At 40.1% G+C, this 26315-nt stretch overlaps 10 protein-coding genes across 10 annotated transcripts; 7 read left to right on the forward strand and 3 right to left on the reverse strand.

Moving 5' to 3' along the window:
* Positions 1 to 1527: 1527 nt before the first annotated feature.
* Positions 1528 to 2580, forward strand: BCR41DRAFT_351880 (hypothetical protein). The gene has a single exon (XM_022023872.1). It carries the CDS (start codon positions 1691 to 1693, stop codon positions 2366 to 2368), a length of 678 nt encoding a protein of 225 aa, XP_021882440.1. The 5' UTR covers positions 1528 to 1690; the 3' UTR covers positions 2369 to 2580.
* A 1224-nt stretch (positions 2581 to 3804) lies between these two features.
* On the forward strand, positions 3805 to 4209 carry BCR41DRAFT_351882 (hypothetical protein). Its single transcript, XM_022023873.1, has one exon. It carries the CDS (start codon positions 3910 to 3912, stop codon positions 4120 to 4122), a length of 213 nt encoding a protein of 70 aa, XP_021882441.1. The 5' UTR covers positions 3805 to 3909; the 3' UTR covers positions 4123 to 4209.
* Positions 4210 to 4910: 701 nt separating this feature from the next.
* Positions 4911 to 7149, reverse strand: BCR41DRAFT_421446 (hypothetical protein). Its single transcript, XM_022030022.1, has 3 exons — positions 6426 to 7149; positions 5254 to 6279; positions 4911 to 5146 (listed from the first exon to the last, which is right to left on the reverse strand). The coding sequence occupies exons 1-3, from the start codon at positions 7062 to 7064 to the stop codon at positions 4976 to 4978; spliced, it is 1836 nt and encodes a 611-aa protein (XP_021882442.1). The 5' UTR covers positions 7065 to 7149; the 3' UTR covers positions 4911 to 4975.
* A 973-nt stretch (positions 7150 to 8122) lies between these two features.
* Positions 8123 to 8982, forward strand: BCR41DRAFT_351885 (60S ribosomal protein L15). Its single transcript, XM_022023874.1, has one exon. It carries the CDS (start codon positions 8145 to 8147, stop codon positions 8757 to 8759), a length of 615 nt encoding a protein of 204 aa, XP_021882443.1. The 5' UTR covers positions 8123 to 8144; the 3' UTR covers positions 8760 to 8982.
* Positions 8983 to 9011: 29 nt separating this feature from the next.
* BCR41DRAFT_369998 (hypothetical protein) lies at positions 9012 to 9971 on the reverse strand (the record flags this gene model as incomplete). The annotated part of the gene is made up of 2 exons (XM_022026498.1): positions 9012 to 9606; positions 9721 to 9971. 2 exons carry the CDS (start codon positions 9969 to 9971, stop codon positions 9012 to 9014), a joined length of 846 nt encoding a protein of 281 aa, XP_021882444.1.
* A 1908-nt stretch (positions 9972 to 11879) lies between these two features.
* Positions 11880 to 13595, reverse strand: BCR41DRAFT_385876 (nucleophile aminohydrolase). The gene is made up of 5 exons (XM_022027726.1): positions 13393 to 13595; positions 12919 to 13081; positions 12592 to 12758; positions 12200 to 12454; positions 11880 to 12102 (listed from the first exon to the last, which is right to left on the reverse strand). The coding sequence occupies exons 1-5, from the start codon at positions 13436 to 13438 to the stop codon at positions 11981 to 11983; spliced, it is 753 nt and encodes a 250-aa protein (XP_021882445.1). The 5' UTR covers positions 13439 to 13595; the 3' UTR covers positions 11880 to 11980.
* Positions 13596 to 17367: 3772 nt separating this feature from the next.
* BCR41DRAFT_351889 (hypothetical protein) lies at positions 17368 to 18300 on the forward strand. The gene has a single exon (XM_022023875.1). The coding sequence runs from the start codon at positions 17494 to 17496 to the stop codon at positions 18136 to 18138; it is 645 nt and encodes a 214-aa protein (XP_021882446.1). The 5' UTR covers positions 17368 to 17493; the 3' UTR covers positions 18139 to 18300.
* A 322-nt stretch (positions 18301 to 18622) lies between these two features.
* BCR41DRAFT_335445 (hypothetical protein) lies at positions 18623 to 21169 on the forward strand (the record flags this gene model as incomplete). Its single annotated transcript, XM_022021984.1, has 5 exons — positions 18623 to 19093; positions 19261 to 19602; positions 19721 to 20039; positions 20160 to 20287; positions 20393 to 21169. Exons 1-5 carry the CDS (start codon positions 18710 to 18712, stop codon positions 21167 to 21169), a joined length of 1950 nt encoding a protein of 649 aa, XP_021882447.1. The 5' UTR covers positions 18623 to 18709.
* Positions 21170 to 21640: 471 nt separating this feature from the next.
* BCR41DRAFT_351891 (hypothetical protein) lies at positions 21641 to 23099 on the forward strand. Its single transcript, XM_022023876.1, has 5 exons — positions 21641 to 21683; positions 21783 to 22070; positions 22185 to 22348; positions 22461 to 22638; positions 22768 to 23099. The coding sequence occupies exons 1-5, from the start codon at positions 21681 to 21683 to the stop codon at positions 22993 to 22995; spliced, it is 861 nt and encodes a 286-aa protein (XP_021882448.1). The 5' UTR covers positions 21641 to 21680; the 3' UTR covers positions 22996 to 23099.
* Positions 23100 to 23914: 815 nt separating this feature from the next.
* Positions 23915 to 26134, forward strand: BCR41DRAFT_404904 (glucosamine-6-phosphate isomerase 1; the record flags this gene model as incomplete). The annotated part of the gene is made up of 5 exons (XM_022029375.1): positions 23915 to 23963; positions 24120 to 24306; positions 24509 to 24844; positions 25328 to 25565; positions 25736 to 26134. 5 exons carry the CDS (start codon positions 23915 to 23917, stop codon positions 25751 to 25753), a joined length of 828 nt encoding a protein of 275 aa, XP_021882449.1. The 3' UTR covers positions 25754 to 26134.
* Positions 26135 to 26315: the final 181 nt, after the last annotated feature.

The following is a 26315-nucleotide window of genomic DNA, read 5'->3' on the forward strand; positions in this document are numbered from 1 at the left end:
TCTCAACAAACCGAGACATTTAAGTGTGTGTTCAAGCCTCTAGCTACTTTGTTTTCTTCCTTTTTGCCTACCTTTTTGGTTCACCGATGAGCCAATTACTATAACATTTAGGATGGACATATTTGATAGCAACATTCACGCTGCCTACTTAAACTTTAGTAGACTCATATTCTCATTCCCAATGCTTATCGTGTGTTAACGAAATAACGCCATATCGTAATCTGTTAGGATCAGAGCTGAATCTTGTATGTCCAGAACATATTAATTCATTGTTTACATTTCTTTCTAGTGTATTTATTCAGGAAACAAAAAAAAAAAAAAAAAAAGCCAATCAACCAATCAACAAAAGTTTATAGCTATGAACCAAGAATGCTGTCTCAGGGCTGGCAAATGTCTGTCTCAGAAGAGCATGCGCAAATGATCTTTGGCCTTACTCCTTGAAAAAAAGAAAAAAATAAAATTCAGGCACTCTTTAGCTTCTAAAGTAGGAATAGATCAAGGAACAAGATGGAATTTGTGTTTTTTATTTTATTCTATTTGAATATATCTATTCAATGCTGATACAGAAGGAACAAGAGTAAGTTTTTTTTTTTTTTTTTTTTTTACTTGATTATATCTGTTCAATATACATACACCAATGTTAAAAAAAATATGTACATGTACATGTAGTTAAACGGCGATCTAAGAGATCCAGAACAGCCGATAATTTTTTCTTTAATTCTTTTTGTACAAAAACCACCTTGTACGCCTGTCACGTCTTATACATGTAACAATAGAGAGAGAGCACATTCATGTACATAATCGTTCCTATTGTTCTATCTTACTATAAGGTCTTCTCGAGAGCATGAAAGCCACCTTAAAAAAGGCAGGTACATAGACTTACCACAGCCATCTCCGTGAAATGTGCGTAGACATCAGAAACCAATATGAACCATGGGCCTCAGTCCGAGACACAGCGCAAGGATCAATGCACGGCGATAATAAAATTCTAATCCTGTTTTCTAAAACCATCCATGCATCTGTGCATGCTCTCTTTTGCTTGTTTTGTGAAACAACAAGTGTCTGTGCACAAATCATTTTTGCCTGTTGAATAATCAGCCAATGTGTTACTCGTACGAGAGCCATGTAAAAAATAAAGTTTTCAGGGCGGACACTTTGGTTTTGGTGCGCACGTCCACCACTTTGTAGAACTTTTGGTTCCACACTCTGTACTCCCTACACACAATTTCTGTCGGCATGTTTCTCATGGGAGGCAGCACAAATCCTCCGTTGTAGAACATCTTGTTCCTTGTTCCCACTAGATTGGACCAAATGATCGGATTAGCAACAAAAAAAAATTCAGAAAATATGCGTGCGTCCAAGAAACATCCCGTTGCACAACAGCATGCAGTATGCACGGAGACACCCTCGTGGTAACCAAAGTAGATCTTCATTGAACTTGTGTTTCTGGCCTCCCCTTCCTCTCTTCCTTTAGGACCACTTATAAAAAGGACACATTTCCCTCCCAAATTTTGTTCTTCACTCAAGCAGTCTTCTCCAATTCCCTCCAACTCCATCTCAAGCAAAAGAAAAAAAAAAAGCTTTCCAAGCTAACTTTGCTCTTCTCACTCTTACACATACTCCTTTTTTTTTATTCTTTATCCTCTCACTCTCACAACCACACTTGATACCTTTAATTATAAAAATAAAAATGAAAATCCAAACTACTCTCCTTTTCTCCATCGCTGCTTCCATCGCCGCTGTTCAGGCTCTTCCTATTAAGCCTGAAGCTCAATATGCAGGTGGCCAACGTTATCGCCCCGTGATGAACATTGAGCAGGAGGCTGCTGAGCCTGAAGCTCTGTACGCTGGCGGCAGTCGCTATCGCCCAGTCATGAATATTGAGCAGGAGGCTCAGTACGCTGGTGGCCAACGCTACCGCCCAGTCATGAACATTGAACAAGAGGCTACAGAACAAGAAGCCCAGTACGCAGGTGGTCAGCGTTACCGCCCCGTGATGAACATTGAACAGGAGGCTGCTGAGCCTGAAGCTCAGTACGCTGGTGGCCAACGCTACCGCCCAGTCATGAACATTGAACAAGAAGCTACAGAACAAGAAGCTACAGAACAAGAAGCCCAGTATGCTGGTGGCCAACGCTACCGCCCAGTCATGAACATTGAACAAGAAGCTACAGAACAAGAAGCCCAGTACGCAGGTGGTCAGCGTTACCGCCCCGTGATGAACATTGAACAGGAGACTACTGAGCCTGAAGCCCAGTACGCTGGTGGTCAACGTTACCGTCCCGTCATGAACATTGCGCAAGAAGCCACAGAACAAGAGGCTCAGTTCGCTGGCACAAGTCCCCCTCGCCCTGTCACAGCAGCATAAATGAGAGTATCAACAGCAACAACAACAGCAACAACAGCATCAGCAACATTAATTACGGCGACACCTATTACTCTTATTTATTGCAAAAAAACTTCTTAATAGAGGATGAATGGGGTCCTATGAGAAGCTGGACCTTCTCGAATTCCCACTATACCACATCTGCCATAAACATAGTCCTACTTTTTCCAACATTAATAATATAGTCTTTTCATAATAAATATGTTCTTCAAAAAAAAAAATTCTTATGTGTGTTTGTACAAGATAAGGGCTTGGTATCAAAGGCATAAAGACAGATAGTCAGGTAAATAGTTTAACAAGTGGAGAGAGAGAGAGACAAGGAAGAGTAAGGAAAAAAAAAAAAAAAAAAAAAAAAAAGTGTTGTCTGTGAGAGACTGTGTCAGAGATGGAACTGTGCACTGTGACACAGTCAATGCAATGATATTGACTTTTTTATTTTATTTTATTTTATTTCTTTCGTTTCCTCATATTTATTGCTGAAGGGGATGGGTGAGATGAATGAGTGTTGGAATGAAACATGCAAATTGAAAAGATTGCAATGACAAGGTGAATATCCTCATTCGCTCGACATGTGTTTGACACCACAGTCAACAAAAGACATACCATCACAGCCATGTTGCCGCGTAAAATGTGGCGCCATGCCTGTTTATAATCAAGCTATATGCTGTTTATCGCCATGACTAATGCCGAGAAGTGGAAAGAGGAAGAGATCGAGTCAATATCCAGACTAGAATATCATGATCTTTAATCTGAGTCACAACTATTCTCTTGATGAGGTCTTCGCCGCAGTAAACATTGCCCGGATATTTCCTAGCAAAGAATAAGCGCTTATAACTGTCAAACTTTTCTGAGTACCGCCAAAAAAAAAAAAAAAAAAAAAAAAAAGCATCAAACAACGATGCAATACTTTTCAGTAAACCTGCAAACATCCATGGTCTTTGGCTTGGCATTACTTTTATCTTTGAACTGTATTCAACGCCACTAAAAAAGGACCTCTTTTTCAATGTCTATAGGAAAATAAGGCCGAACAAAGAGAAAGAAGTTCCGAAAGTAAGAAATCTCTTAGACTGTCTTGGCGTTTCTTGGCCTCTTAAAACAAAGTACAGGGGCCCTTTGTTAGCTTTGTTTTCATACTTGGTTGAAAGGCCATCTAAAACAAAAGACAATTGGATGCAGTTTACTTTTTCTTGGTGGAGATGGTGAGATGGTGACAAGTCCGATTTTTGTGTAACTCGATACCCGCAGCAAAGAATGATACATATTGCAACACGCCGAGATCCATCCGGACTGACGTTGGTCTTGTTTGTTACTCTTGGTGTTTTGTCATTGTTAATTTTGAAGAAGAAAAACATAAAATAATAATGAGCTGACGGACATTTTTTATTTTTTTTTTTCTATAAAAGCAATCTTCTACCATTCAAAAAGCTATCCTTCAAAAGTCAGCTTCGCAAAAGAGAAACATCGCAGACAAAATCATACCTTGTCAATACAGCTCCCCACTCACCTAACTCATATCAAGTACAATGTCGCTCTTCAAGTCTGAAAAGAAAAAGTACATCCCTATCGAGTCAACCGAAGATCAGAAGCCTCGTGACCCAACGCAAGATTCCTCCCGAAGCACGGTTACGGCCCCTACTACAACACAAACTAATATCCCCATCAAGGACCAGAGTCTTCACTCGACTATCAAGCAAGCCATGACCAGCAGTGTAAACAATGCTTTTAATTTGCGTTAAGCTCCGCTCTATCCCCTAACATGCACACATGAACATACCCAAGTGGAGCCATTCCCTCTGTCATACTAGTAACCGCGTCATGGCTTGATTAATAAACTAAATAAAAAAAAAAAAAATAAAAAAAATAAAAAAAAATCGGATCCTTGAACTGACTGCAACAAATTACGTGTAGTCTTGCGTGTGCCTGAAGTGTATGTTATTTTCTATAGCGATGAATATTGCAGCAAAGTTTTCATTTTATTTTATTTGTTTATTTATTTCAGTTTCTTTTTATTCCTTCTAAACAGAGCTTGATCAGTGCTATTTCAGGCAACGATATGAGGCCTTGCTTACATGGGCGAAACAGTGATAGCAGCGCGTGTCGAAATTTTAACAATTTAGTTTTTTTTCTTCGATCACGTTGATCTCCACACATGGTCAGAGATTCATCTTGAGCGACTATCATGCACAATATAATCATATAAGCACAACGCAGCCAAGATTCTCAATCTTAATATCCTCTTCTCCTTCGCCTATGTATGGAAGTCAAGGTCAGATGCTTATTCGTTTATTCGAAGAAGGTTGCTGGGATACCCATTTTTTTTTTTTTTTTTTTTTTTGTTATTGTAAGCATAGACTCCTCCATAGTAGTATTTGCAAATTGTGAATTGAGAGAGTGAATTAAGATCAGGACAAAGCAGATCCAATGAAAATATATCTGCAAATATAATGAGAACTCAATAATCATCAATAGCAAGTATTAATCATAGTGGTTCATCTTCTCAGGGGTTTTTTTTTTTTTTTTTTTTCGTATGCTTAATGTGATTGATTTCTAATCTATAAATTGTTTATGTTTTTGTAATTATTGTTGAAGTTATTCAGCTCCAACACCGAGTACACTCTCGCCATCCTTGATCTTTCTCAACGCTTCCAAAACGGGGACGGAGGGGCATCCAGCGGGTGCAAAATGAATAACGAAATCGCCTTCCGCATAATACTTTGGGAATGTGTTCATGGTATGGTCGTCCTTGTCATAAAGATAGACCTAAACGATAAATAGATGCATATTAAATTAGTCACATAGCACATTGTTTCTTTGAATCTATACAGCCTTTCAAATAAATAAGCAAACAAAACAAAACAGAAACTTACTCCTGGTGCCCACCTAGGGTCAGTCATCACATCCCAAATGGCGGCCTGCTCATAGCTAGATTTACGGTACCAGCCTACTTTAGTCTGGACTTCATTGAAGAAGCGACGTGTCCAATCTGTGTTCTTGATCAGCATGACTCCAGCATTCAACATCTTGTCCTTGACAGGTTTGGCAACGATCAAGCTGATTTCCTGACCACTCTGACTCTTTGTTTCTGCTTCTCGAATGATCTCACGCACATCTTTCTCCATGTTTGCAATCACTGCATCCATATCCATCCAGAGCAGCCATTCATAATGAGGAAGTACTTTCTGGATGGCACCGATTTTACCCCACACCAACCGACGTCCTCGGAATTCTTCTTGAATAAATTCGGCGGCACGGGCCACAAAGTCGAATCCATATTTGGCAGCATACATGCGTTTGTTCTCCGCAGATGGAAGTGATGCTTCCGCCATACACATGTCAAAATAGATATAGGAGGATGTCAAGACTGCAACATTTTTCTTTCTGTTGAGGTCAACAGCGCAAGCGGGGGTGGGCAGAACGCTCAATTTTTCAACAATAGGTATCCAGTCTTCTAACTGGTAGACCTGACCTACTGCCTGTGATGTCGCGTCGACTAACTCAATCTCATTAACCCACAGTTGTGCTGGACCTTTTATAGCCTTGACAGTCGCAGAAGTTGGGTTGCTGGCAAAATAGAGTGTAGCTGCAGTAAAAATATCGAGCAAATGGTGATTTTCTTTGATGGCAACTCGGTTCTTGACAATCTGCTCTGCAATATCATAAGAAGCTATACCAGCAAAAGGTACAGCTGTTATTGATGTTGATAAGTCTGCTGGTCTCGATGGCGTTGTAGGGACCACTGATTCACCACCCCAAGTTTGAACAAACCCTGTCATAGAAGCACTCATAGACGCTTTGACACTCTCCTCTATTTTTGGCAAATTTACAATTGTAGTTGAGTCGAAGATCAAAATTTTCTCGACCTTAATGTTTTGCTCTGGAATAAAAGTTTCCACCTAGATACATTGATTAACATTGAAAAAAAAAAAAAAAAAAAAAAAAAATAGAGAGCATTAATAGGATGAATAGGGGTCAAATTAAATACGTATTCTTCAAGAGTGGCGATCCATCATTGACGTAAACAAAGTAAAAATAAACTTACCGCCCAAGCCAAAGCATCCCCCCAGATGGCATGTCGATCCGTAACAGTCTTGTTGATGAAAACATGATCATTGTACTCCATAAATTCAGCATAGAGTTCACGGACTTGTCCTTGCATATACTCAGCCGAATGGATTCGAGTCTTGAGCCAGGAAGAAAGGCCATGGATATAAAACTTGTAGATGATCTTGCCATCATATTTTTTACAGGGCGTCAAGTTGTTTTTGATCCCAAACACCGTCTGTCGCACCCATTGACGGTTCTGAATCTGAGTCCAGCTCGAGGGGATCAAAATCAGAGTGTCATACTTTCCAGATGTATTGGGTTCTGTTACTACAGTAGGCTCTGTCACAGTCTTGACCGATGATGGTGCTGATGATGGCTGTGATGGAGTACTGGGTTTCTTAATATCATAATCACGGTCATTATCGTCATAGTTATGGCTTGTGTCGCCTTGACCGTCACCTTGTTGCTGATGCTGTTGTTGTTGTTGTTGTTGTTGTTGTGGATATTTGTTGTTGTCTACTTCTTTGTTGCTGCCATATGAAGGGCTATTACTGGATTTATGATATGATAAGACAATGACCAGTATAAAAATAACCGCTGTTATCAAATACAGCTTCTTTGCTTGAACGGCCATTGCCTTTAAGATGGTAATATGAGGGCAATATGAGGCTGCTAGAAAAGTGAGAAATAGCGAGATAGAAGAGGAGGGAAGGGGGGGGGGGGAAAAAAAGGGAGGAATGAAGCGGAAAAAAGATGAATGAGTGCCCATCACCGGGATGTTTGATTTTAATTTAGAGCAAAGTATAAAATATACACTATATTTTATTCTCAAAGCAGTGGTTGCTATAAAACGGTAGTGAAAGGTTGACGACATCGCCTTTTCTCCTTTTTTTATTATTAAACGCAGACATGTAAAGGCAGAACAAGATAAATGAAGGCATTTCCTTGCTAGATATTATCCAATGATGGTTGTGGGATAAAAGCCCATTCAGCCTATAATGGAAAAGGTTTCTTGATAACTCTTTTAAACCTTACACATTGTAAGAGCTATGTGGCTTAGACGAGTGAATTCTCGCAGTTAAGAGTTTCAAATTTGCGGATTGTTTGTTCGATCTTTTCAAATTTCAAAAGAGGTTAGAGACACTATTGTGTTGAGGCAAACGGGATTTTTAACAGATGTAAAAAAGCCAGTGAACATCAATCCATCTATCTACTTCGGCTCAATCAATCAATCAATCAAGCCTATCTTTACTACGGACATGAGTATCAGCACGGTAGTCAATTGCACAACACCTTCTCGTAATATGTTGGTCATCAGGCTACATCAAAGTTGTTCTTTTATGAGGACTTGATCTAACATTAGGATACAATTCAAATCAGGTCAATTGACATTCAAAAGCTTCAATCTCACGGCTTCCTCACATTACAGTTTCAGTACATTCTTGTAATATACACAAAACCTGCATCGACCAACATAATCTCATGGATCAACTTTAAATCTATTAGATTAGCTTTTCAACTAAAGTGGGAATCAATTGAAGGCTGCAAACAGACTTTAAAGCTTCAGTGAAATCGAAAGCATGCAGGGAATATAAGAAATAACATCCATAAAACGACTTACTATTAGTTGCAAGACCAATTGAACTCATCGCTTGATATATCTTTGTCTATCTTTTTTTGTTGGCATTACAACAATCAATCGTTTAGACTAAAAATGGGAGCCTACAAGTATCTCGAGGAGTTGGCCAAGAAGAAGCAGTCTGATGTTATGCGCTTCTTGCTCCGCGTTCGCTGCTGGGAGTACCGTCAGTTGAATGTCATCCACCGCGCCTCGCGCCCCTCGCGCCCTGACAAGGCTCGTCGCTTGGGATACAAGGCCAAGCAGGGATATGTCATCTACCGTATCCGTGTCCGCCGTGGTGGTCGCAAAAAGCCTGTTCCCAAGGGTGCTACCTATGGCAAGCCTGGTGGACATGGTGTGAATCAGCTCAAGTACCAGCGTTCGCTCCAGGCCACTGCTGAGGAGCGTGTTGGCCGCAAATGCGGTAACTTGCGTGTCCTCAACTCGTACTGGGTCAACCAGGATTCGACCTACAAGTACTTCGAAGTCATCTTGGTCGATCCCTCCCACAAGGCCATCCGTCGCGATCCCCGTATCAACTGGATTGTCAACCCTGTCCACAAGCGCCGTGAGGCTCGTGGTCTTACCTCAGCCACCAAGAAGAACCGTGGTCACGGCAAGGGCCATGGCTTCAACAAGACCATTGGCTCTGGTCGCCGCGCCAACTGGAAGAGACGCAACACCCTCTCTCTCCGTCGCTACCGCTAAAGCGTCTTCTCCCTTTGCTATTTCCATTGGGAAGGCGTGCGCTCGTGGATATCTGGACTTGGGCATGTACTTGGTCGCTTTTTGGCTTACCATTTCGGCTGGGTGTTCATATCCTGAAATAAATTCAAAATGTTACGACAATATTTAATTTTATATATATATATGGTTTAAGTTGACATTTTTATTCGCCAAATGCGCTTACAAGAGTAGAGCACAATCTAAGCAAAGAAGTTAGAGTACACGGGATTTTTTTTATTCATCATCAGACTCTGCTTTAGCCTGGCTTTTCTTTTTCTTTTTTGCCATCCTATTTGCACGCTCGTCCATGTATGTTGAAAAGAAGTCAGTTGGTCGCTTCTTTGTTGAAGAAGAATGTGCCGAGACTTTGGGCATTGATTGTGAAGATTCAACATTATGTTCTGGTGGTGGTGCTCCATTTAAGACCGCAGGATGAACTGTAGCTTCGTATTTGATCTTTTGATCTTTATTCTTCTTCTTTCCCTGATGTGATGGCAGCGATGATGACAATGCTTCTTGAGGTGGTTTAACAATATCATTCGGTGATATGGAAGTGTTTGTCTTATTTGATCCGCCACCGATATTTCGTGTCCTACTGTCCTCCTCATCCTCAGCTTTCTCCTGCAACTCTTTCCGACGAGCAGCCATCATTAATTTGTGCTCCATGTACTTGTCTGGCAAATCATTCTTTGCAGCGGCTTCTGCACGCTGAATGTCGGCCTGTACAGTGCCTCCTGTTAATTGACGCTTCAATTTTGATTCAAAAGCATTCATAGGAACGTGACGCATTTGATCTTTATGAGAGATGAATTTAGCTCCAAGTCCGAGACTACAAATTATAGAAAAGATATGATCAGTAATTTTCGGTTGCATTTCCAATGAGTGCAAACCAATATCATTCTCCAAAACTATAGGAAATGTTTTTCTTTTTTTTTTTATATACCCTGGCTGCCTTGGCTTAACGACAGTTGCAGCTGCAAACCCTCCCGAACCATTGTTATCATGCTCGTCATCTGAAAATGCGTCTACGTTGAGCCAAGAGGAGACTTTGTTGCGCGCTAGTGAAACCGAGACGTCGAGTTGTGTTTGTAATGTACTTAAAGCCTCAAATTTCTCTTTGCGTTGCTTCTTAGTGAGGTGGCCTCCTACAGATCCTGATGCTGTTGATGTAGATGCTATAGTCGATGTTGACATTGTTATTTATTCACGATGTTCCTTTCCAGGAATGGTGTGCTTTTTTTTTTTGTGATAGACTGCTTTATTATGACATCACGTGAGCTCTATAAATCCTGAGCAGAACAGTCTATGGCTTGCATGCCATCATTTATATCTATCCGGCGCCAGGGTCAAAACTAGTGTCGGGACTTGTCTTTCGCATAACGCGTGAAAAGGCAAATCGTAAAGGTGTCGAACTCTATACAACGACTTACCGATATAAGCTATTCTTAAGATACACTGTGCTGGTTCGCGTTCTATATAGAGCGGTGATTCCGTCAGTCTTGACGCGAACGTATGAGTTTTTTCTTATTCAACTACACAAAGTGACATGTATTCTTCCTTTTTTTTTTTTTTTTTTTTTTTTTTTTTGCTATTACAGGTGTTTAAAGATCCTATACCAAAATTCGCGAACCCCGATGAATGGTACACTATCAAAGTGTGATGGGTATTCACATTTGTTGCCCTATTTTGTTAGCAATACTGTTTCTCCTTCTAATATCTTCATTGCATCTACTACATCTCCCCATTCTATCGCAGATAAAACAAGTCATCCATCATTTTGTGCAAGTTACTGTAGATCTTTCCATAAGTTCTGCGCGCAGATCAATCCCCAAAATGTATTCCTTGACATTCTTTAGTTCTCTCGTAGGTTTAAGATCCAATATACAACCTATCTCAATCCCAAAGTTTGTTCCTTGAAGTCCTTAATCCGGCCTTGCAGAGCAACAAAAATAAATGCGACGTCATCAGAGGAGTCAATCCACTTCCTTTCTCGCGGTTTTCAAAAGTTCTTTGAAGGGTCTGCTTTTAATACCATGATTTTTGTCATTGTCCGTCGCAACTTGGAGTAGATTTCTCGACGCTAGAAACATATCCACACAGCCAAAGAGCTTGCTTCTTGGCAATCACGATCCTTGTATCTCGTCGTCCACGTAGCTCCCAGCAGTACTGAAGGACTCTGTCCTTGGCTTTGGTTTGATATCGATAATCATTTCAGTGTTGTCACCAAGGTTCCTGGCTTGAACGCAGCGGCTACTTGTCTTCAGCATGTGCCGTGTATAATGTTCGAACATTGATCCTTCAACGTCTCTAGTTGTGCCAGCCAATGTAATATCCTATTCCAAGTGTTGTCGTTCACCGCTTTGTATAGCTTTTCGATGATACGATCAGATGTCCATTTTAATACAAATCCCCTATGATTTCTATTGGAAAATGGTCTGAGAAGATAGTTCTGACTATCGTAAGCCTTGGTGTTGGTGAACTGTCGACTAGAAATCAAGTGCTAGATAGGTCCAGGAAGGGTCTGAAAGCCTCTATTTTCCATATCGAACAGTGGGTAGTCCACCAGAAGCATAACACATTGAATCTCCCTTTTGCTACATGATGATAATAAGTGGACCATCTACATCGCTAGTGGCAAGCGAAGTAAATGAGAAAGGTCGATTTTTCTATACCGGGTATCCTTATGACAATGATACTATCTTGACCAGACTTTCCAGCGAGTACTCTGTCTTCGTGTTTACAAAGCTTTTTGACGACTGTGTTGTAGAGTTCTTTGAAAGCTTGTCTTACATATAGGCTTGCATTCGATCACAGATAGGTCTCTCTCATTGGGTATCACGTCCATATCTTGAAAAGATACGTTTTGAAGGGTAGTGTCGATTCGGGGTATTGAATAGTACAGGCCTTCCCCAGTTGTGATGCCTTCACTATCTTCAAGCACTAAAACCGGCACTTTACTCGTCACATTTTCGTCGAGGTTGTGTACATGTGGATACAAGAAGTTTACTGATTTTTCCTCCTATCCTCCACATATACTCTCCTTTCTCCCAAGAGAATGATGCTTGATGGAAGAACCACGTGTCATTATCAATAACATATATCAACTCTACCCGAGAATGGACGTCTTTTATTATTGACAGTAATTTCTTTCATTTCATTCTTCACACTAATGCCCCATTTAGTGTTTGTTTGCCTTTACTTCTTTACTTAGCCTCCTCTGTCTTTGACAAGAGATTGTTCTCTTTCAAAAGAGCTTCAATCTCGGGTTGATTAAAGACTCGACGCACCACACGTCCATCTACCAATTCCAGCGTGGCAACCTCGACTATGTGTACAAATATAAAAACCTAGTGTTAGCTGCTATTCTACAAGTTCATATATCCGTTGTACTATTTGTTGACTATGTACAATGACTGACTTACGTTTATCAGATCCCAATGATGTTGTGTCCATGGTCTTGCTGAGGACCTTAATTGCCAGATTTTTTGCTTCTTGCAAGGTCATGCCTTCTTCCTTATATTCCTGTCTCAAGATGCCTTGAGCACTAGCGGTGTTGGCTCCAATGCAGGTTGCCTTCCAGCCAGCATAATTTCCCGATGGATCCGAGTGATACAACTGAAATCCGTAGTGCTCATCCCATCCACCATAAATGAAAGACACGCCGAAGGGACGGAGACCTACGGTGCAAGATTTTAACATCAATTTAGCGAATAATAATGAGGAAAAAAAAAATTAAAATAAAATAAAATAAAATAAAAAAGCTCACGGACTTGGATAACTCAACAGTCAAATGCAAAGATCAACTATAAGTTACCTCCGTATTGAGTGTATCCCTGCTTCAGGTCACAAAGCCTCTGAACAAGTTGCTCACATGGCATATCTTCATTGTATGTATAGAGGTACTGCTGTGCCGCTGTCTGGACATAGTTGATCAAAATATTGGCATCTGACGTGATACCGGCGACTCCACAGATCATATTGCTGAAATTTGACAACAAATCATAAAATAAAACATATGATGAGAAAATATATTAAGAATGAGAAAGTGCTAATAAGATACCAAACCTTTTTTTTTTTTAAAAAAAAAAAAAAAAAAAAAAAAAAAAAAGAAAAGAAAAGAAAAAAACATTGCAATTATTACTCGTTGATGATATAGATCTTCTCGCCTCCCTTGGTCTCATCCAGCAGTTTCGAAGCAACTTTCTTTTCTGCTGCAATCACAAGTCCATCCTTGGCTAAGATTCCAAGTGCTGTACTGGCATGGGAGATGGCTTCCATTGCATATTCTACCTGATACAAACGACCTATGTTATTTTAAGTAATAGATAGATTTTGGCGTGCCAATAAAAAAAAATAAATAAAAAAAAAGACGTTAGTTTACGGTCGCGCACAAAAGAATCTATATTCATCTAGGTAAGCCATGCTATCTATCGATCAGACCAATTTTCTCAAATATGTAAAATGTAATAACATGATAACATGATAGCTTTTTTTTTTTTTTTTTTTTTTTTTTTGACAGTGCTTAGCATTCAATAGCCAAAAGCGACCTGAAAAAAAACGTTCATGAACAAATAATTGTCAGGAGAAATTTTCCGTTTTTGCATTCCATTTTTACCTTCTGGTGAGAAGATGGTTGTTCGGGCGTCATATCTGCGAGACATGGTTGTTGAAAAATAAAAAAAGTTGTTTGTAAAGGATGAGGAAAAGAGAATGTGGTTGTTTCGAAACTAAATTCTAATATTTTTTTTTTTTTTCCGATGATTTCTATGTCTCGGCCTGCAAGTTTTGAATTGGTTATGGGAAACAATTGAGAAAAGTGGAAGAGGCATGTGTGTGCGTGTATGGTTGCAGACGCGTCCCTGTGTAGCGTGTGTTCTGTGACTGTGTAGTATCTGTACAGCACAATCTTGGCCCTATTACGTCATTAGGCCAAGATTGTGCTGTACTGGAATATCTACTCCATGTCGTTGCAAGAAATTGTACACTTCAGCTTTTTATCGCCACTATTTTTGTTTTCCGTCTATTATTCTTTTCCGGCAAAGCAGGGGTGAACCAGCTTTCTGTGGTTTAGTCCTATCTCTGTACTTGCTTGGCGGCTAGTGGCGCAGCAAGATGTCACCCGATGCATTGCGGCCAGCGGCAAGTGCATCCAGGTATAGTATAAAGTCTTCAATTTCTGCGGCCAGTGACGAGATTTTGGAGCAATGGTTTGGTTGTTTGACTCTTTGTCTGATGAGTTTATCTGATATATAATACACATAACTGTATGTGTTTGCGTGTACTAATTACTTTCTCTTGTTCAAGTCCTAGTTCTTCTGACTAGTTTTTCAACTACACCAGCGGGAGACACAGATTAAGTTACGAGTCTAGACTAGGATACAGTTATCAGTATAGCACTGTCCATTACTCAGCTCATCCATTGAAGAGGTTACCTCTATTCCACTTAACCCAAGCAATATGCAATAGTTTTATTATTTTGCAATGTTTCTTATTTAAATAAACTACGCCATTGTTCTGGTTCCTATACTCAATTGCAATATCTCACTTAAACAGAGTCTATATCCAGAATAAAATACCTTGATATCCCTTTTACTCCTCCTTACCATCATTAGCTTCTCGCTTCCTTTTGCCATTCTTGGCTGGGGAGGATAAAGTAAGAGCGATTTGAGTTAGGTACTGCTGCATCAGCTGTCTCTTTCCTCCACCAAGTGCACCCCAGCCCTTCAAGTCCTTGCAATGCCGTTGAACCAATGCTGCAAATCCAAGTGAGGTGTTTAAGAGATAACAGAGTTCAGTATTCACCTCTTCATCTGATCCTGGTACCATTACTGAGCCAACCTCAAGCGCCCGAAAGCAGCCGGACAGATCCATCATCAGAAAGCTGACTTTCTGCTCATATGTCTGGATTCCAAAGATATGGAATGGTGTAGGGTCTCTTCTCTTTTCTAGACTCGTCCACAAGATGTGTGCCCATCCAATCCGCATATCTCGAATGAGCTTATACTTGTCTGCCTGTTTCTTGCCCCTCTTGGCTCCCTGCATCCTGGAGGATTCAACTATTTTTTTATAATAGTTTATATCGAGGCTTGTCCTGCGACATATCGCCTCTAGACTACTCTATCCATTGCTCCATATAGGTATTGATTATGTTTGCATAGCATGTGTTGAAAAGGCTGGTTCAATTCGAAGGAAATGTATGGCAATCTGATCCGCCAAAGGTAGCACTTTTTGCGGTTGGTTGCATTGAATGGGTCATCAAGTGAGAGTATAACCAGTTGCCTTACTGAGGCATCTGCTCATGTATTGCTCCCATGGGCGCTGCATGTTGTGCTCCAACTTTGCGGACTCCATGAGTAACCTTATCGGTATGATGGACTGCCGTCTTCATAATCCCTTCCATGGATCTAAGTGCCAATTTATTAATTATTATTGCAACTACTGTGGCGTCGACATTTCTTCAGGCACATCTTCGTAACAACGTCCCCGAGGGTTGGCTCCTATCCTAGGTAACAGAGACGCGTTTCTAGAGGGAGAGATAGTTATGGCGGTGAACTCCATGTGAACATGCAACCAAAGATGGTTAATACTATCAAATAATAAATCATCCCTTGACCGCCTTGACTCATAAAAAAGTAAATTTTTTCAAGCAATGACCATGGTTATATCAAAGAAAGCGAAAAAAAAAAAAAAAAAAAAAAAAAAAAGTGAATGAATAACCTTATGAGGTACATCTTTTCTTTGCTGCTTTTATAACCTGCAATAAGGACATTAGCTCATTTTTTTCTTTGTAGGCGTACTTGCTTGGCTACTAGTCCTATGGACTCTATTGTAAAAATGGACGTATTATTTTCATGCGATGTAACAGCATATATATATATTTATGCGATATTATTCGTGATCATTTCTTCAGCCTGTGGTAGCGAAGGGACAATCTTCCTGGATACAACAAAGAATGCTAGCAGCGAGAAGCACAGGTACAAAGTCGAGCCAGGGTCAAAGCACAACACCGGACTGCACCCAGAGCAGCAAGTAGCTAGTGATATCTTTGCTTCGTAATAAACCAGACGGTTCTCTGTGATGTAATTCAGGCATATGTTGTGCTATTCTTCAATGTGTCGTTCTGTTTAAAACTATAAAACGGCGATTATGATGCACGTGCCATGTGAAGGCCCCAGTCTGGCCATCTTTTTTCTATCTCTCAAGTAGCTCTCAAAATGTTTTTCACCATTAGAGATGGTCGCTTTGATCCTAAAATGTTGAATTCACTCTGGACTCTGGTTGTGAGCGGGAAAGGGGGGGAGCAGAATTTTTCCTGACATTCTTTTTTGGAAAGGACATGCACATAGACGGATTAAATCTCGGTAACTTTCCAGTTTTTGTTGAAACCTTAATTGCAATAAAATCATTGCATGGACATTCGTTCATTTTTTTCTGTGCTCATATTTTTAGGCTGCTGTCCATAGAAAGAGAGGAATGAGAGGCCAAAAAAACAAAGCATTTTTACATTCAGACATGTGCAAAGGTGCAAAAGAGGCAAGCTGCACTATATTTTATGGCTATTAAGTAAAAAAGAGAATACCTGGGGCTCCATGGCTTGTGAAATCGGATTTTCTTATCGGTGAAATACATATTAATTAATTATTTTGTGCTCCATCAGCTCGAGTTGGGTTGCCAGAGTGATAAAAAGTGCTGTCTTATTGTGCGTGCCACTAAGTAAAGAAGATTACACAAACGATCTAAAGTCATTTTTCCGTAATACATTTACACGAATTACATGATTTACAAGTCGTTGATGATTTGATAATATATATTTTTTTGTCTTTGCAAACGAGCTTTTCTTCAAGCCCTTATTTTATTACAGAAGGAGAGGATTCATGAACGGACCAACGAGTGAGGAAGAACACATGTACATGTACATGTATATGTAGAATAACATAACCTCCTATTCCCGACAGGAAGAAGTGGCCAGCTGATGTTTTATTACATATTCATATCCATATACTCCGTCCCATTTGGTCAGTGATTCATATATTTTCTGAATAATCTTGATTGAATTGGGAGCCAATTATATTCATTGGCACCAGTTAGTCACGGAGGGTGAAATGTCAAAATCAGCCACCAAATCAATTCAATCATCATTTTTTGAATAGAAAATATATGGATCACTGACCAAACGAGTTGGAGGATATTCATGTTATAACAAAAAGATGGATTTTTTTTTTTTTATTGACGAGAGCCTGAGTGTGGAATGATAGGTCAATGACAAAAGTGAGTATTGTTTATTGAATGGCGGGATATCGAGAAAAAGAGAAACCATATTCTATTTTCGTTTTTCTGGTGTCATCAAGGGAACTTTTCTGCAACAATGGAATGGACTGAACGTTTGGCTAATCTAAACCTAAAAGCAGCAGTTATTTTTCGCCTCTCAACAGTCTCACAGGTACAACTAAGTGATGGCCATCGCGTGCATATCAAAACAAAGCAGTGAGCAGCAGAGCAGTGGAGCAAATCAAGACCGAGTAAGCGATTTTCTCTTCTAATCCAGGGAAGTTCCTGGTTGTTGGGTAATACTATAAAAGACACGGATATCCGCTTCAAAAACGACTTCCTTGAACAACTCTGACCCAACGTTTCCCACTCACATTTCTTGTTTACTTGTCCTCTTCCCCCTCTCTCTCTTTAACCTTTCACTCATCCAAACCTCATAATACCAACCATGAAGTCCATTGCTATCTTCGCTGCCGCCGCTCTCATCTCTGCTGTCGCTGCTCAGGACGAGGGCCGTCTCGCTTACTCCGAGCCCGTTCAGTCCACTGTCTGGACCGCTGGTCAGACTCACACTGTCACCTGGACCAACAACTGCCACGCCGATAACGATAAGGATTTGAACATTGCTCTCTACATCGGTACTGGTGGAAATAACGGTACTGAGCAGGTCCTTGTCCCAGGTATTGGTGCTATCGGTGTCTTGAACTGCGTTAAGAGCAAGTCCGCCAAGGTCACCCTTCCCGCTACCTTGACAACCAGCAACTTGTACAGCATCCACGTTGACACTTATCCTCTCCAGTCGTACGGCGGTCCTTTCACCATCAAAGGTGTCGATCCCGTGACCCCTCCTGGCCCCTCAGGCGCCCCTGGCCCCTCAGGTGCCCCTGTCCCCTCTGGCGCCCCTGCCCCCTCAGGCGGTGTCTCTGGCGCTCCTGTCCCCACCTCTACCGTCACTACTACCACCGCTGCTACTACAGCTGGTGCCTCGCCTACGGCTAGCTCTGATAAGAAGGAGGGCGCTGCTGGCTCCCTCAAGACTCTTGGCGCCACTGCTGCTGTCCTTGCCGCCGCTGTTGGCGCCATGTTCTTGTAAAAAAAAAAAAAGAAAGGATAATTAGACTTGTCGTGTATGCGACTCTTTCAGTTGCATACTTGCATAGATACCTACACATTACAAGAATAACTTAGCCACTCATCATTTCTCATTTTTCACCACACCGTAATATTAATAAACAGACATGTAAACATATAAAAACCTGGTTCCTTGATCTAGATACTCGTTTTTTTTTTTTTATTTTTTTTTATTTTTTATTACTAAAACATTAAACCAGCAATGCTAGACCGGATCCATCTCCAATAATGATTATCTCTCGAATGGAGCATCTCAGACATTTTCTCCAACAGAGTCCGCGAACTGAAATACGTAATATGATAGTATTAGTGGATACTCTGAGTAGACTGTAAAATTCAACAAGATTTGCTCCTCTGAAAGACAGTTCAACAGAATCATCTAGCAAAGAATGTAGGTTACACATAATTTATTGAACTCTTGGTTTTCACATTACACATTTATAATACCTAGGCTCACATGTTCGTTTTTGATTACAGATATATATTAACGTTGTTTTATTTTTTATTTTTTATTTTTTTAACAAAGGCTCAAGATGGAGATATCAGAAGAGAGCCATCAACATCTAGACCACAAGGCGTCGTCGCCGCTTTTCCTTGGATTTGATTTGTCGACACAACAGCTGAAGGTCATCGCGTTACATTCTGTTCCACAGAAGAATAAGACGAATCAAGATGGAGTAACATCAGTGCTTGAGACACATTCCTCATTCGCTGTTCATTTCGACTCGGACTTGCCACAGTACAAGACTTGTGGAGGGGTCACCTCTTTTGAACATCTAAATGATAACAGGAACAGAGATGATGTTCGAACAACGCCAGTGCTCCTGTGGATTGAAGCACTTCAATTGGTCTTGGATAAAATGAAGGATCAAGGATTCCCATTTGAACGCGTACAAGCAATCTCGGGAGCTGCCCAGGTATTGCATATTTATTTCCATTGTTTTTGTTATTATCATTCTTAATTGTTCTCATGCTTCTCAAATCACTCAGTATCAAATTAACAAACATTGACAAATTAATAAAAACCACATCGTGCTTTTTTTTTTTTTTTTTTTTTTTTTTTTTTTAACTATCAACCATGTAGCAACACGGTAGCGTTTACTGGGCCAAGAAAGAGGCGCAAAACGCATTTCAGACCATGCAATCTATGAAATGCGACAACCAATCAATGTCTTCATCGTCGTACTCTCTTGTGGATATATTCAAAAACGCTTTTGCAGTGGCAGAGTCACCCATTTGGCAAGACACAAGTACCACTAGACAATGTGAAGAAATTGAAGAGTATCTAGGCAGTCTTGTTGCGCAGTCACAAGGAAAGAATTCTTATTCATCATCAACATCGCTTAGACGTCTCGGACAACAGCGCCTAGCAGAGCTGACGGGATCGCGTGCTTATGAGCGTTATACGGGGAACCAGATATCCAAGGTATCATATGGGTATAAGAATGTCTACAGCACAAAGGGCATTTTAGTCCGCATGGTTCTAGTTTTTTTTTTTTTTTTTTTTTTTTTTTTATATTCTTACTGGGATTTTTATGCCTTAGATTATTCAAAAGAAGCCCGACATCTACAATGCTACTGAAAGGATCTCGTTAGTAAGTTCCTTTCTGGCATCGTTATTGATGGCACAGTATGCTATGATCGACATGGCTGATGGATCGGGTATGAATCTGCTCAACATCGAGACCAAGACATGGGATCCACTACTGACAAAGTTCGTCGGACGGGGTGGCCATAAAAACGGAGATGAGAAGGATAAAGCCCTTAGCTTGGTGGAGAAATTAGGAGAAGTGGATGCGACTGGTAGGAAGATCCAAGGAACATTGAGCAAGTGGTACGTGGAACGATACGGATTTCGGAACGGTAAGTCAGGCCCCTCCAAATAGAAGACTTAGGATCTTTAGACTGGTGCAATAGGCTATAAAAGAAGCATTCTCTCCTAACTAGAAATGAAAAACTTTATTGCATTTCAAACGTGTTCAGACGTCAACATTGTAACCTTCACAGGAGACAACCCTGCCACAGTTATGGCGATGCATGCAGAGCAAGGAGATGCAATCGTCAGTCTGGGAACTAGTGATACCCTCCTTCTTTACACAGATAGCCGTGGTGTCTCAACTCGATCGCTATCTTCCGATGATTCGGAGAGTCAGCAAGAGCAACAACGACAGCAACAGCAAGGGCGACGACAGGATCAGGAGATGGAAACAAATCAGGCGGACGCTAGACTCTCTATTGGATATCTTTGTCATCCTGTAGATCCCAATGGATACTTAATGCTCTATTGTGCCAAGAACGGGTCCTTGGCAAGGGAGAAAGTAAGAGATATGTATGCAAACGGTGACTGGGACCAATTTAATCGATATTTAACAAAGCAAGAGGATCAGGAAGATACCAAGAGAAATATTGGATTCTACTTCTTTGACAGAGAGATCTGGCCGCCAGTCCAAGGCTTGTACCGATTTCAAGAAGGAGTTCTTGTTCAGGAATTTGATTTTAAGAATAGTGATAGCAACACCAATCAGCAGCAGCAGCAACAAGCTAACGTGATGGCAATTTGTGAATCACAATTCTTGAGTATGAGGACCCGATCAAGCCAGATAGGCTCCTCAACAATAAGAACATTGGCGCCGCCTGGAATCTCAAGGATCTTAGCCACAGGTGGAGCGTCCTCGAATCCAGCCATTCTTCAATTGCTCTCTAATGTCTTTGGTGTTCCGGTTATGAGAACAAACCAAAATGAGCAGAAGGGGGCTGGTTCTGCCGCTTGGGGAGCTGCTAGGAAAGCTTATCTCTATGGTCAGCGTTCAAGCTCCGCTATTTATGAGTCTGGTGATAAGAATATGCAAAATAACGGCAGCAGTGGAGTTGACATAGCGAATGAGAAGAGCACTATAGAACCGGATCTGGATCAGACGAGAAAGTATGTGGAGCTTATTCCCGAGTTTATACGGCTTGAATGCACCCTCTTACAGCGATATTCTAAACAATAAATATTTAATCATATGAAGAATAAATGCATTTTCTCGGCTCTCTACATTATACGTCCGTACGTTACGTCCCTTCTGTGGTCATCTTGTGTGATTTTATCCATAGTCGACAATTAAAAAAAAAAAAAAAAAAAAAAAAAAAAAGAAATGAATGTCTCGCTCGTAGAAGGGGAAAAAAAAAAGTTAGTTCTCCTTATCTTCAGAATGCAGGATAGCTACTAAGCCTTTAAAGTCCATTCTCTTGCATTTAATATCCCATGTGCCTTCTAAAATAACCAGAGCCATAGCTCCAGTCCTATATAGTACCCGTTTGCTCTCTGTGATGATAAGGTATATAATGGCAAATTAATCAAACTCAAGTGCATTCAACAGTCGATTAAGGGTCATGCGACGCGCAATTAGGAACGCGCAACACGTCCTCCACGCGGCCAAAGCCCACGCGGCAATAATAATTAAAGGAGAGCTTCTTTTTCTTTTTCTCTTTTTTATTAAACAGAAAATACACACAAACACAATGGTAAAATACACATGAAGTCATTCTACAGCTCATTCGACATTATATGGCAGGCATACGTGTCTGATCTAGAATTGGAATCGCATTTTGACTTTTTTTTAGGATTTCGAAGACGACCATCACAGGTACCAATCGAGTGACGAGGAAGACTTTCAGGAGTCCCTAGATAAGGCCGTAACTTTACCAAAGCCAATCTTCCTGTGGCGCGATACAGCGGCCATAAAACCGGCTACTACTACTACTGGATCAACTTCAACATCTTCATCAATATCCAGCCCAAAATCATGTTCTACCTTGATCATTGGAACAGCGTTTGGTGGTAGTGCGCTGTTGCATACGATCAAAGAAAAGACCTTATTGGGCTCCATTATCTTGCCAGGCATTGACTTGGTGCGTGATCCGACTGTTCATTTCTCTTTTTTTGTTTTTTAATGTTGTTTTATAATAACGCAACAATCTAATAATACTTATGAATATTTTTTATTCTTTTGGATGGGGTGGCAGAAAGAAAATAATGCTGATATTAATTCGCCAAGGAACGCTAATTGCAATATTTACGAGCTGAATTCAGATCCTACAGTGATCTTTATCCCATGCAACTACGAAGTCAAAGACAAGGATAGCCTTAATTTCGCAAGGGCTATCTTACAAAACATTCAAGCAACCAGGTAAGGAAAAAGCAAAAGTAAGAAGCAGAAGTGGAAGAAGAGAGAATGAAAAAAAGTTGTTATTAATCACGAATCATTGTTGTTGTTGCTTTTGTTACTTTTGATACCTTAGGATTATTATCCTCGACACGTTTTCACCATCTTCATATTTTACAGGATCAGCGAATGTGGAGTATAATTACCCATGGCTGAGGTTGTTACAAACAACTGGCTCAACCATTGTTAATGAGATCCCTACACTCGAAGTACCAAATTTGGTTCAAAACCTTAGTGCCGCGCTCATGTCATATGTAATTTTTTTTTTTTTTTTTTTTTTTTTTTTTAAAAAAAAAAATGAATAATTGTGTTGTTTGCTAAAACGAACACGATGGCTAACCATTTCTTCTCATTATATAAACTTTATATGGCTTTATACATAGTGTGAGGTGCGAGGAATGACTAACACATATTTACTTCTCAGTCTTCAAGAGTTTATCTACGGAAAAGTGCTGACAACGTCTGGGACATTACGTGGCTTGAAAGAAGGGTTGGCTAATCTTGGATGTCCCGTGGTGGCGAACCAAGTTGATGTGGCTAGTGCTGTGCGATTGATCCAAGATAAGCGCGTAGGCTCGAATCGCATAAGAGATGATCGCCTTTATGCGTAATGCCAAAAAATAAAAATAAAAAAAGGAGGCAAATCCAACGCCCATCCATTATGATTAAGCACAAGTAGCCAGAGATAAATAAATAAATAAACAATAATATCTACTCATAATAAGAAACAAGGACAAGTTCATCATGTTCGGAGAGAAAATAGAGTCCTATTACAAAAAGCTCTTTGCATTGGTACGAAACAAGCTGCATATTTGTTGTCGTCCATGTCTTTTGTTCTTGTATGATTGTCCAATCACACGCTGCGATCGTGGGCTGATAAGCGAAATTGAGTGCGAAGAGATACGGGCTCGCGTATGTAGGAGTCGTTGAGGATACAGAGATATGAACACGCCAACTCAATTGTGGGGTGCGTAGTTGAGATGAGAAGGTAAATGACGATGTTATTGTTAATGGCATCTTTTTATTTTTTGTTATCTTAATTCCTATTGCTTTTCTTAATCATTTTCTTCTGTTGACCGTGCATCTTCACTAAGTTCATGACATGCACTGTTATCAGCTCATTTATAGCCTAAATTACTCGGGTGTGTTACATGTAAACATTCACTATCCCATCTTTCATGTATATGAATATATACGCTTTTACCGATAGGAGTAGTCCGTTGGTTGAATTGAATCAACAGATCGCTCAGATACCTTTCTAAGAAAGAAAGAAAAAAAAAATTTCCCCCACCCCCTTGGATCATCTTATCTTTTTCGTGCCTTAATTGATTGATTTGACTGGCTTTTTTTTTTTTTTTTTTTTTTTATATTTCTCTCTTCCTTTTTTCTTTCTCTTTTCTTCCTTCTTTTTATACCATTCTTCACTTCACATCCTCACGCTATCATTTACGTTGTTCTACTCCAACATATCAACATACCGTCATTAATCTCATTCTCATCCTTATCCTCATCCTCGAACTATATTACATCATGAGATTAGTTATTCGCAAAGACTATGACGCTGTTTCATACCATGTCGGTAAAGTGTTTTCCATAGTCCATATTTGAACATCCCTTGGCATTGCCTTGTAATAGAGACAAGAAACGTTGTCTCTTAGATTTTTTAAATTATTTTCCAAATTATTTTGATATTCTTTTTTATTCATTTCTCTTACTTTCCTTGCAATTATGATAGCCAAGTATGTACTGGAGCGCATCAAAGAGTTTGCTCCAACAGAGTCGAAACCATTTGTTCTTGGTCTCCCAACTGGGTCATCACCTATTGGTGTTTATCGCAATCTCGTTAAATTTCATCAGGCAGGAGAGCTTTCTTTCAGACACATTATCACCTTTAACATGGATGAATACGTTGGATTACCCAGGTAAGGGAGAAAGGAGATTCGTGTTTTTTTTATTCCTTAGACCTGATGAGATAAGCAAAAACAAACAGACTATGAAAGGGAAGAATGGAGAGGGGCGTTTTTTGTGAATATTTCACAAGGTTAAGTAGGGTGGGAATAAAAATGTTTTCGGCTCAATCAACTAACCTTTTTTTTTTTTTTTTTCCTTTTTCCTTTTTAAAAGAGATCACCCCGAGTCATACCACACATTCATGTGGAACAACCTCTTCCGATATATCGACATCCCACCAGAAAATGTTAATATCCTCGACGGCAACGCAGTAGATCTGGATCTTGAATGTCAACTCTATGAAGAAAAGATTGCAGCAGTGGGCGGAATTGAATTGTTTTTAGGCGGTATCGGCCCCGATGGTCACATCGCATTCAATGAACCAGGCTCATCGCTCAGCTCACGAACCCGTGTCAAGACTCTTGCGTACGAAACGATCGTTGCCAATGCTCGTTTTTTTGACAATGATATCACAAAGGTTCCAAACTTGGCATTGACTGTCGGTGTCGGGTAAAGTGTCTTTTATAACTTTTTTTTCATAAACAATAATTGTATTTTCAGTTTAATTTTCCTCAACAGTCTGGACAGGGCATGGCAAGGCGCAAAGAAGGGATAAAAAAAAAAAACAGACATGGCTGAGGAACCCCGGAACAATCAACTCTCAGATGTTTACCATTTTAAGGCACCAGGATTTCAGGCTAGCATGGTCTACAATGAGTTACATGTGTGACTTGACTTTGGCTCGGCAAAAAGAAACCCGACCGGCTTGCTTGCACTAGAAAAAAAACGACACTCTTTACTGCACCAATACCCCAGCTTCTATCCATTCCATCAACCTTCATGTTAACATGGTGGTACAATCCTTTGCAAAGCACAACCTTATTTCTTTTACCACCTTCTGATATTTTTCTTTTCACTAAATGTTTAACCATTTTCCATACCCTTGACCTGACTTTTTTTTTTTTTTTTTTTTTTTTTTTCCCTCTATTTTAGTACGATCATTGATGCCCGTGAGGTTTGTATCATAATCACTGGCGCACACAAAGCACTGGCATTGGCCAAGTGTATTGAGGAAGGGATGAACCACATGTGGACTGTTTCCGCTATTCAGGTTCATCCACGGGGTATGATTGTATGTGATGAGGATGCAACACTGGAACTCCACGTCAAAACTGTAAACTACTTCAAATCGATTGAAAAGGTTCATGAACAATTACTAGGCGCGCATAATGTAAGTTTCTTGCAAGAATATGGGTAATGAAGGAGGAAGAAAAGAAAAAAACGTCTATGTCCATATTCATATTTTTGTATTCGCCATATCCAGGAGGACAGGGGTTATATTTGTGGAGAGATAAGGAGTAAATATTGATATTCGCCATTTTTTTTTGGTTTTCATTCTAGATCGCAACACAAGAATAAAAAAAAAGTGTCTGTGTAGACATATCACGTGCAATCCAAATAGTTTAAATTCAACTTTGCTTTGGGGGCAGCGTTTGCTCCCTCTCTAAAACTTGTTCAAAGGTGCGTCTGCGAACTGCGTATGGATTCCAGGATTTATCTTCATCCATCCATCCTATTCATCTATCCTATTCATCTATCCATCCATCCATTCATCCGAACCCTTCTCAACTCTCAACAATTGTTCATCCAAGTGTTGAATAAACATCTCAATCATGGATATCAACTGCTTAAATGTCATTGACAATAAGGATGCTAAGGAGTTTTCTGATCTTGGAGATTTATTTTTTATAAATTGATCTTTTGATCTTTTATAAAAAAATTCGACCCAACGATGGTCCTGCACCCTTTTTTGTTATAGACTTCACCGATCGTTTTATTTTGTTTGGCTAGCTTTGTCAATTCGCTATCCCTCTATCCCCTTCCATATTTTTCCTACTATGAGAAGGGGAGGCTATCAAAAACTTCCATGCCACTTTCGCTGCCCAACTTTGCAAACAGACCAGAACTGCTCTCATAATAA

Source organism: Lobosporangium transversale, assembly GCF_002105155.1.
Source record: "Lobosporangium transversale strain NRRL 3116 chromosome Unknown BCR41scaffold_14, whole genome shotgun sequence".
NCBI classification, from domain to species: domain Eukaryota; kingdom Fungi; phylum Mortierellomycota; class Mortierellomycetes; order Mortierellales; family Mortierellaceae; genus Lobosporangium; species Lobosporangium transversale.

Bases quoted from the DNA above. Each gene is read 5' to 3' on its own strand.
- BCR41DRAFT_351880 (XM_022023872.1), top strand. From the start codon at position 1,691: ATGAAAATCCAAACTACTCTCCTTTTCTCCATCGCTGCTTCCATCGCC.
- BCR41DRAFT_351882 (XM_022023873.1), top strand. From the start codon at position 3,910: ATGTCGCTCTTCAAGTCTGAAAAGAAAAAGTACATCCCTATCGAGTCA.
- BCR41DRAFT_421446 (XM_022030022.1), bottom strand. From the start codon at position 7,064: ATGGCCGTTCAAGCAAAGAAGCTGTATTTGATAACAGCGGTTATTTTT. The intron at 6,280-6,425 runs GTAAGTTTATTT...CAATGTATCTAG, and splicing joins GGGATGCTTTGGCTTGGGCG to GTGGAAACTTTTATTCCAGA. The intron at 5,147-5,253 runs GTAAGTTTCTGT...TTTATCGTTTAG, and splicing joins ACCCTAGGTGGGCACCAGGA to GTCTATCTTTATGACAAGGA.
- BCR41DRAFT_351885 (XM_022023874.1), top strand. From the start codon at position 8,145: ATGGGAGCCTACAAGTATCTCGAGGAGTTGGCCAAGAAGAAGCAGTCT.
- BCR41DRAFT_385876 (XM_022027726.1), bottom strand. From the start codon at position 13,438: ATGTCTCGCAGATATGACGCCCGAACAACCATCTTCTCACCAGAAG. The intron at 13,082-13,392 runs GTAAAAATGGAA...AAAATAACATAG, and splicing joins AACCATCTTCTCACCAGAAG to GTCGTTTGTATCAGGTAGAA. The intron at 12,103-12,199 runs GTAAGTCAGTCA...TTGTACACATAG, and splicing joins ATCATTGGGATCTGATAAAC to TCGAGGTTGCCACGCTGGAA.
- BCR41DRAFT_351889 (XM_022023875.1), top strand. From the start codon at position 17,494: ATGAAGTCCATTGCTATCTTCGCTGCCGCCGCTCTCATCTCTGCTGTC.
- BCR41DRAFT_351891 (XM_022023876.1), top strand. The intron at 22,071-22,184 runs GTGCGTGATCCG...ATGGGGTGGCAG, and splicing joins TCTTGCCAGGCATTGACTTG to AAAGAAAATAATGCTGATAT. The intron at 22,639-22,767 runs GTAATTTTTTTT...CTTTATACATAG, and splicing joins GTGCCGCGCTCATGTCATAT to TGTGAGGTGCGAGGAATGAC.